General features: G+C 65.4%; 3 protein-coding genes across 3 annotated transcripts; 1 reads left to right on the top strand and 2 right to left on the bottom strand.

Moving 5' to 3' along the window:
- Nucleotides 1-1,820: 1,820 nt before the first annotated feature.
- Nucleotides 1,821-2,126, bottom strand: EMIHUDRAFT_245706 (hypothetical protein; the record flags this gene model as incomplete). The annotated part of the gene is made up of 1 exon (XM_005767948.1): nucleotides 1,821-2,126. The coding sequence occupies one exon, from the start codon at nucleotides 2,124-2,126 to the stop codon at nucleotides 1,821-1,823; it is 306 nt and encodes a 101-aa protein (XP_005768005.1).
- A 1,952-nt stretch (nucleotides 2,127-4,078) lies between these two features.
- Nucleotides 4,079-6,118, bottom strand: EMIHUDRAFT_119310 (hypothetical protein; the record flags this gene model as incomplete). Its single annotated transcript, XM_005767947.1, has 2 exons — nucleotides 4,079-5,250; nucleotides 5,440-6,118. The coding sequence occupies 2 exons, from the start codon at nucleotides 6,116-6,118 to the stop codon at nucleotides 4,079-4,081; spliced, it is 1,851 nt and encodes a 616-aa protein (XP_005768004.1).
- Nucleotides 6,119-7,624: 1,506 nt separating this feature from the next.
- Nucleotides 7,625-8,819, top strand: EMIHUDRAFT_76196 (hypothetical protein; the record flags this gene model as incomplete). Its single annotated transcript, XM_005767946.1, has 4 exons — nucleotides 7,625-8,026; nucleotides 8,085-8,165; nucleotides 8,229-8,491; nucleotides 8,630-8,819. The coding sequence occupies 4 exons, from the start codon at nucleotides 7,625-7,627 to the stop codon at nucleotides 8,817-8,819; spliced, it is 936 nt and encodes a 311-aa protein (XP_005768003.1).
- Between the last annotated feature and the right edge of the window lie 453 nt (nucleotides 8,820-9,272).

The following is a 9,272-nucleotide window of genomic DNA, read 5'->3' as shown; positions in this document are numbered from 1 at the left end:
CGGCCTACGTGTCGGTGCCCGTCGGCGGCGCGGCGCGCGCGGTGCTTCGACTGGTGAGCGAGCTCAACGACCGTGCCGCCAGCGTCGAGGGCGAGGGCGGCGCGGCGCCGGCCAAGCTGACGGCCCTCAAGCTGGTCGGCGAGGCGGCCAAGCTGCGGCTCGAGGGGCTCCGTGAGGCGCCGAACGCGGAGTGGCGGCGCTGGCTGCTCGAGAAGCTCGTCGTGCGGCTCGTGCTCGACGGCTCGCTCGGCCTCCACTTTGCGTACTCGGCCTACTCGATCAACGCCTACCTCGTGCTCGCGCCCACCCTCGCCGCGCAGCTGCGCCGCGGCGCCGAGCCCGCTCCGCTCTCCGCCCTCCCCGCCGCGCTCGAGCTCGACGCGGCGACGGCCGCGCAGCTGCCGCGCCTCGCGCGGGCAGGCGGAGGCGCCTCGAGCCCCACCACGAAGCGATCGCGCCCTCCCGCCGGCGCGTCGAGCAAGCGGGCTCGCAGCAAGCCAGCCCGCCGCCCGCCGCCGCCCGATGCGGACAGCGACTTTGAGGGCGGCGAGGCTGCGGCGCCCGCTGCGACGGGCGAGGTAGTCGTGCTCGACGACGACGATGATTCGGACTGAGTCGGCCGCGGGTCGATTGCGCTGTGCTAGCTGGACCTCTGGACTGAGTACCCACGTGCCGTCTCTCGTGGCCTCCAGTTACGGAGTGCTGACCACACTCCATCCATGTACGTCTCTGGAGTCTGGTGGTTGAAGGAACGGTGTACCTCCCCGTGTGTGTGTGCAGTTCATTTTATTCTACACATCTTTGCGTCCATCATTTTACATACATTTAAACGCGCCACAACACTGATCACTGTTCACGGGACTAGCGCGCGCACACACACTGTGCCCTGTTCACGCGCGCGCGAGACGTGCAGTCTGCAGACAGGGTTGCCAGGTCGCAGGTGAGAGCGAATGGCGCGGTTCACGCCTCGCACAACAGAGAGAGAGATGCGCTCTGATGCGCTCTGCATGGTGGGACATAAAAGAGAGCGAGTACTTGGGCGAGTAGGCCGTGCGGTCAACGCTGCCGCGCGCGACTTTCAGTTAGAGTGTTGGTGTGGCGGTCTCGTCGAGTTCTGGGCGTCAAACGTCGACTGTGGCAGTCGTCTCATGCGATGAGATGGTCGCGGAGCGGTCGCCAGGACCTTGGTAGTGCCTGCATCGCGTGCCCCGGCCCTCGGTGAGCCCTCCCGGGGCCTCTCACGCCGCCAGCCGAGGGACGGCAGCCGTTGGGATGGTGCCCTCGCAGCTCGCCGGCGCGCCGGGGGCGAGGCGAGTCTCGCCGGATGCGCCCGACAGCGGGAGCGGCCGGCCGGCATCCTGCCCACCACACGGCGGCGGCAAGCTGCGACTCGAGGCCGAGCAGGTGAGGCGACTTTTTGCTCGCTTGACTCTCTTGCGAAGGGCGAGGTATTTCTTGTGGTCGGTGGGCGAGAAGCCGCCGCCGAACGTCTCGTGGAGCAGCAGGTTGAAAGTTGTTGCGCTTGACAAAGATCGCATCATGGTAGAAACCGCGATGCGCGCGCCTTGCAGCCCATGTTTAGGCGGCGGGCCTTCTCTTCGGTGTTGCCGAAGGCGTAGTTGTTTGGTATGGGTGGGCGATGGGGGGCTCCCTGCAGTTGCTCAGCTCAGAGCACAGAGGAGCGGAGCGGACACACCTCGACTCAGACAGAGCGCAAATCATCGGGAGTGCTGGCGTTTTTTTATATTCCTTGAAAAAGAAAAATCTCAGTGTCCGGGTCGTGTTCCAGCCTTGCTCTGGACATCAGATCGCGATGATTGTTATATGGCGGCCGATGCCGTCTGCTCACCCGTCCCCGGGTCTGCCCTGCTCTCGTCTGGCACTGCCGTCTGCTCCCCCGTCCCCGGGTCTGCCCTGCTCTCGTCTGGCACATCAGACTTGCTATCGCCTACCTCGCCTCGCTCTGTGACCTTCGGCGAGCCTCTGGAGACCGACATTGCCTCGGTCTGCACCTCGCGACACAGCGCCCTGGCGCGCCGCAGCTCTCTCTTTGCGGACTCTCTCGTCCAAGAGGAGATCAGCATCTCTTGCTCGAACGAATCCATCGTGGCGCGCGGTCGAAGCATCGCCACAGACTCGTCATAGCCGCGAGTCCGAAGTGCTCGATGGCTCGCGGCGAGGGCTCTGCCCTTGCCCGCGAGCGGCGGTTAGGGTTCGAGCGCACCTCGCTCGTGATGTTGATTTCTTCGCATGAGCAGCTCCTCCGCATGAGTACAAGCAGCATTCTGATGAGCACACATTGGGCGCGGCTACTAGCTCCACTAGCGGGGCCTTGCCCGGCCTCGCGCCAATGTCAATTATGGATGTCATGCGACTCGCTTCTCGCCGTGGCAACGAGGCCGGCATGAGCGAGCTGAGAGGCCACGCTGGCGCGCTTCACCGCCGTGAGCTGGATCTGTCGGCAGGCGAGTGTCGCCCAGCTAGTCAATATACGTTCGTCGCGGGCAGCTCACGCGCCACAGAGTTGTGTCATCGGCGTTTTGGACGTGATGTGTTTCCGATACTCTACACGTGGTGTATTCGTGGTGTATGTGCCGGCTCGCGCCTAGCCTGGTGGCCAATAAGTAATTTACGATTCCGTCAAACACCTGTGCTGTTTTGGAGGCTATTCCGAGTAAGAGCGGTCTCGCGAGCGAGAAGTGTCAAGTGACAGCACTCAGCGCAGCGCTCAAAAGTTCGTCATGCCTCGCTGTGACACAGAGGATTGAGGAGCCCCTCGCCCTGTCTGGTACGCGCAACGCGGAGATCGGCTTTAGAGATAGTTTAGAGTATACTGGATCAAAACGTCACGCTGCCTCCACCTGTTTTGTACTACAGACTCTACACGCTCTCCGTCGATGGAGGCTGGCACTGGACGCGCGGATGTGGGTCCGTGTGCGGCGAGATCTTTAGCGCAGCGTAGGCGCAGAGGATGAGTGCGTGCATCACCGCGCTGAGCGCGTAGGGCAGAGAGGTCCCGATCCGGGCAAATTTCTTCGCACTGTCCTCTCTTCGGATCGCGCGGTGTCTCGACTGCTTCCCTCTTTTACATACCTCGAGGTACATAAATACACTCTTACTTACACCGATCCCAGCCAAGGGTAAGGGATGAGGGGAATGTGTCAGTGTGAGGGGTGCACCAACCGCAGAGCGTCGTGTTTTGCCTTTGAAAACTGAACAGTTTTTTTTGATTGGGCCCCCGGAATGGGGGGCACAATCGGGCTAGTTCCATTTCACTCTGACACGCTAATCTTGAAAACGTCCAACGGAGCTCCGTGTTGCTCCCAGCGCCCTCCCCCGCGCTTCCTGCGGCCATGGCCGATGATACTAGTATGAGAGGTCATCTGGCTACCGCGAGCGCGACTCAACTCGCCGACGTCGTCCGATGATTGTGCCTCAAAGTCAGCCTCCGGAGGCTATCGTGGGGTCGAGCCGGCAGTACCCGTGACATGTGGTTCCACCACCCCTCGTATGCTTTGCCTCTGACCGCCACCGTTCCCAGGCTGCCAAATGGGATGGAAAGGAAGGCTCGGCGAGCGTATAGAAGCGTGCTCGACCTCGTCGTGGCAACCTGCACGGCAGCGCTGGTAGGCGCGATGAGCGTCGTGCCACCTGACCCGATACGGGTCGCAGGCGTCGTACCGAGCGCGTCGAGACCGTGTCCTGATGTGATCTGCACGGGTGAGTCACGTCGGCGTCAAAGGAGCGACGTGCGACCTGTCAGAGCTTGATCTCCGATCTCAGCGGCGTCGAGTCGTCTCCGGCGCGCGACAAAGGTACATACCCAGGACGCGCAGAGGCAGCTGCGACCCCGCTGAGTGGACGGCGTCACACCGCGCCACCTGCTGTGTGCCGCCGTCTACTCGGCGGGGTCGCAGCTGCCTCTGGAAGGCACCGAGATGTACCTTTTTCGCGCAATGGTCAAAATCAAGGTTTTGTAACGCGAGCTGTGCCACAGTGAAATGGAACTAGCCTCGCACAAACGTGCAACATCGGAGCTTCGGAGAGCGACAGTGACAACTCAACACTACAGTGGAGACTATGGGCTAGGCGGCGCCACCGCGGCCACAGCGAGCTGCGACGCAAACTTCCTCGGCGTGAGCTGCTGCCCCTGCCGCCCGTCGCGGCCGGGCGACTCGATCGACGCCTCGAGCCGGTACGCGGCGTGCGAGTAGTGCGCGAGGGCGCCGTCCATCACCAAGATGTCGTCGGCGTGAGGGAAGAGGTCCGGCCTCCGTCTGAACGGCAAGCTGCTCGGCGTGGCATGCAAATCGCCGGCCGAGTACGATCGTTCCGCCGGCCGCGCCTCGCTGCGCCGGCTGGTGGCCTGCGGGCTGCCGGCCGCGCCCGCCCTGCGGCAGAGGAGCCGGCCGCCGACGATGCCGACGGCGAGGCACGCAAACGCCGCGGCTTGCGCGAGCTGGACGCGGCGCCAACCGCCCGGGCCGGCGGCAGCGGCGTGGAGTCTCGGCTGAAGCGCAAAGGTGGCGGCGCTCGCGACCGACTGGGCGATGCCCGCGAGAAGCCCGTAGTACTCGAAGCCAAACGTGAAGGCGAGGAAGGCGTACATGTACGAGAAGGAGGCGGCGGTGAGCAGCAGGAACGCCGCGGCGCCCGCCGCAAACGCGCCGTAGTACAGGGCGAGCGCGTGGCCGGCGCCGGCGAGCAATGTGACCGCGAGCATCGGCTCGAAGCCGAGTCTGTCGATGCAGTAGCCGAGCGGTGCGTTGAGCAGCGCACCGAGGGGGGCAAGGGAGAGGAAGGTCGAGACGTACGAGGCGGCGAGTGCGGACGCCTCCTCGTCGCTGAGCAGCGGCTGCCGCTGCCGGATCGTCGCCTGCGCCTGCTCGCCCAAGCTGCCGAGGAAAGTTTGGTAGAAAAGCGCGCTCGTCGCGAACGACGCAGAAACCTCGGCGAACGGCGCAGAGAGCAGCTGCCTGCGGAGCGACGCTCCGATCAGCTCGCCTTGCGCACACCCTCTGCTGCCGCCACCGCCGCCGCTGCCGCCGCCCACCTTGCCGCCGTATCCCGCGCCGCCATTGCCCACCTTGCCGCCGCCTGTGGCCGCGTCGCCGTCCGTGTCCAACTCTGCGCGGAGATCGCACGCCGCACGGGCCGGGCCGAGGAGCGGCTCGCTCAGCTGTCCGGAGCGCAGGGCTGGCCTGTGAGAGGACCTCTTGCGCAGGATGAAGACCATCGGCCGCGCCGCGCCTGCAGACGGGCTCTAGGCACGTGTCAGGGAGGAGCAAGTCCCGAGGAGCGGGGCCGTCGGGCTTCGCGCGGCGCCGCGGGAGATGGCGCGCACAGAGGCGGAAGCCCGACGAGCGGAGGACCGAGGAGAAGGCCGAGCCGGCGTCTCGGGCGGCGGAGTTGAGGCGACCTCGTTGTCCTCTGCGCCACCGCCTCCGCCGCCTCGAGACGCAAGCGACCGCCTCGCCGTGGCGCCGGCGCCGCCGTCGGCCACCCTGGCGTCAAAGGGCGAGTCGGGCATGGTGACTGCGCTGACGCAGGTGCAGGCGAGCGGGAGGAGCGAGTAGCCGAGGAAGGCGCGCTGCAGCGAGACCTCTTCCGCCGGTGAGCTGAGCCGCGCCAGAAGCTCAAACGTGACGAAGGAGGCGCCGATCGAGGCGGTGATGAGGTTCATAACCATGCCGCGCGCCGCAAACAGGTTCGCTGTGTGGAAGAGGCACAGCTGGCAGCCGGGCCCGCCGGCGCCGATTAGCAGCATCGAAGGCAGGACGTAGGCTGCGCCCGCGCCGCCAGGCAAGGAGGGCGAGAGGCCAAACAGGAGGAACCCGGCGCCGACGAGGCCGGTGCAGGCGCAGGAGCAGGCCCGCGGGCCGCACACGTCGAGCAGCGGTCCGGCGAGGAGGAGAGGCGCCAGCATGTTGACGGTGACGGCGAGCGTAAAGGCCCGCGAGACGGACTCGTCGCAGCTTCCGTCGAGCGAGAGGAGCAGAGGCCGCAGCGCTGCGAAGCCAAAGAGGAGGCCCGTGCAGGAGGCGTTCTGCACGCAGGCGGAAAGGAGGAGGAGCCACTTGCTTGAAAGACGGTAGGGCGCTGGAGCAGGTGGTGCCATCGTGGCCGTTTGATAGCTCCCGCGCGGCGAGAGCGTGAGCAGCAGCAACTGCGGGCAGAGACCTGGCAGAACGCGAGCGAGACGTGGCGGGAAGGCGGGATGCCTTAACATGTAGCGTGAATTCACGGCTGTTGTCGGTGTAATCACACCGGCCAGGAGCGGGAGCGCCAGAGAGAAGGCAAAAGGCATGACAAGCAAAGACTCTCTCTAACGCCGCGGTCAAAAGAGACCGACGGACCTTGAACTTCGGCGGACGCCGAAATTCACACAAGACTGTGAACACACCCACAGGACGCCGAGTACAAGACAATAGGAAGGGAGTGTACTCAGGCAGTCAGGGACGGATGAGTCAGAACATACTAAGAGCACCTAAAGGAGCAAGGCATAGCTGTGAAGTGGTTTCCACTGACAGACCCCCTCGTGCATTGGCCTGAAGGTGCCCATCCGATACTCGGGGAAGCAGCGCGACAGCGGACAGGTCATAGTGCAAACAAAGGAGAGATGCACTTGCTCGCATTATCAGTTTATATACGGGCTCTGGGCTCCTCGGAGGCGGAGCAGGCCTCGCGGCAAGGCAGCGCTGGCGAAGCGAGGCGGCCGGCGCCGGCCCCCGCAGGCGGTTGCAGCGAGAGGAGCGAGGTAAAAGACACTGTTGAAAGGTTGGAGAGCAGCCTGCCGTCGAGCAGCGCGCCACGCAAGCCCGCTGCCGGCGACCCGATCGAGAGCTCGTTGTCATGCTAGTATCGTCAGCGCGCCATCGCGCCCGAGACGGCCCGCCCTGGCCCTGTCGGCCTTCCCAGACAGCTTGTCGAGGCTGTACAGAGTGCCGAGAGCATGCTGGGCAGGCTCCCGTCGAGCGACGAGCCATGCTGGCTCGTCGCGGGCCGCGAGCTCGAAGACCCGCGCGGAGCGTCGCCGAGCCTGGCGTGCCCGCCCGCACGCCCGCGGCCGCAGGCAAGGAAGGCGAGCTTCCTGGCGTCTATGCCAAGCGCTCACATGCCAAAAGACACCTCGCAGCGCGCGTGACGTGACTGACCGAAGCGGCACGCCACGCGGCGCCGCAAGAGCAGCCGGTCGACGTCGGCACCAAGCGCGCGGCGGCCGGGCGCCTCCAAACCGACAGGGGCGCCGCGGCAGTAGAGAGCACACACTACCGTTTTTCTGGCGGATGCACGGTAAAAAAGAATTCTTGGGACACAAGCCTCACTCGCAATTTCTCGCTTGAACCAGCCCCCTGGGTCGGCGGCCGCGGTCACATCCAACCGCTCGCTCGAAATGCCAGCCTCCGCCCCGCTCGAGACTGCGTCGTACATCCTCTCCTTCGGCTCCTTCTACGCCTTTGTGGGGTTCGCCAAGTGGCTCCTCTCGCAGCCGGGCAGGGCCGGCGATCCGGGCGTGTTGACGGCGCTCGCCCGACTCATCGTGGAGCCTCCCGCCAAGTCGGTGGAGGAGAAGAGGAGCGAGCGGCCGTCGGCCAAGGGGCGGCCGAGCGGCGACAGCTTCGTGATGGCGGCGCTCCACGTCGCCTTTTGCGCCGTCGGCATCGTCGTGAGCTACGTGCTATGGGGCTACATGCAGGAGCGGATCATGACGCAGCCGTACGCGACGGGGGAGTTGTTCCGCTCGTCCAAGTTCCTCGTGTTTGCGAACCGCGCGCTCGCGCTGCTAGTCGCCTACGCCGCCCGCGAGGCCCAGCGCGCGCAGGGCGCCTGCGTCTCCCACACCGCGCCGCTGTACCAGTTCTCCTTTTCGTCGGTCTCCAACATCCTGTCGTCCGTCTCGCAGTACGAGGCGCTGCGCTACATCTCCTTCCCGACGCAGGCGCTCGCCTCTAGACCTGGGACCACTGCTCTCGCCAGCAGAGGGGGGGCTGCTCCTCTCCTCAGCCCGCCACCTCGTCGGTGGAAGGTGGCGCCGAGAGGCGCCGAGGTGAGGGGAGGCTGTCGGAAGGTAGGTGCTCGCCAAGTCGTGCAAGATGGTGCCGGTCATGGTGATGGGCTATTTCGTCTCCCGCAAGACTTACCCCGCCGCCGAGTACGCCATCGCCGTCCTGCTGACCAGCGGCGCGCTCTCTCCTCCGGCCTTGCGAGGCCATGACTGTCGTCATGAGGATTCATGGGTGGTGGGGATTGGGGTAGGCGTCTTTCTCTTCAAGACGTACGAGGTCAACGAGGCACCCGTGCGCGACACGGAGCTGCTGGGCGTCTGCTTCATCTCGGCGTACATGGTGTGCGACTCCTTCACCTCAAACTACCAGTCGCGTGTCTTCAAGCAGTACTCGGTCGGCTCCATCACGATGATGGTGTACACGAACCTCTTCTCGACCGCCTTCACCGCCCTCGGCCTCTGCCTCACTTGGGAGCTCGCGGACGTGTCTCGCTTCGTCAGCGAGAACCCCGCCATACTGCCGCACATTTTCCTCATGGCCGTCTGCTCCGCCATCGGCCACCAACCAGCCGAGACTCGCCGAGAGTCGCCGAGAGTAGCCGAGAGTCGCCGAGAGTCGCCGAGAGCCGTCGGCCTCCCCTCCCCGCACCGTCGAGACCCCTGGTGGCGATTCTCCATTCATCCTCGATGGCCCGCCGCAGGTCAGCTCTTCATCTTTCACACCATCAAGACGTACGGCCCGCTGGTCTTCGCAACCATCCAGACGGCGGGCCAGCCCTCCGGCGGGTCAAAGAGGCGGCAGGCCGCAGACTGATGCCATGGCGGCTGGTTCTCAGGTGCGCCAGCTGCTCTCCATCTTCAACTCCTTTGTCCAGTTCGGCCACGAGGTCGCGCCGACGGAGCTGCTGCTCGGCATCGGCTTCTTGAACCTTCTCGGAACCTTCTCGGAACCGTCCTGGTAGGTCGTGCCGATGGAGCTGCTCGGTATCGGCATCGTCTTCCTGGCGCTGGGCGCGCAGATCGGACTCCGGTACCGCGCAAGCCGCCGGCCAGAGGTGCGGCCGGCGGCGGCGGCGAAGGGAGGCGTGCGCACGGCCGGCGACAGCGGCGACGCCAAGGACAGCGAGCGAGAGGACTGCGCAGACGACGACAGCGACGGCTCGAGGACGGACGCGGGTGGTGGCGCCAGCGAGGCGCACCAGACACTCCTCCGAAAAGGGCACCAGACCAATCAGCAGCAACAACTTTTGTGAGCTCAGACGGCTCT

The sequence above is a fragment of the Emiliania huxleyi genome, assembly GCF_000372725.1.
Source record: "Emiliania huxleyi CCMP1516 unplaced genomic scaffold EMIHUscaffold_472, whole genome shotgun sequence".
In the NCBI taxonomy this organism is placed as follows: Eukaryota; Haptophyta; order Isochrysidales; family Noelaerhabdaceae; genus Emiliania; species Emiliania huxleyi.
This window is presented reverse-complemented; position numbering and strand designations above follow the sequence as displayed.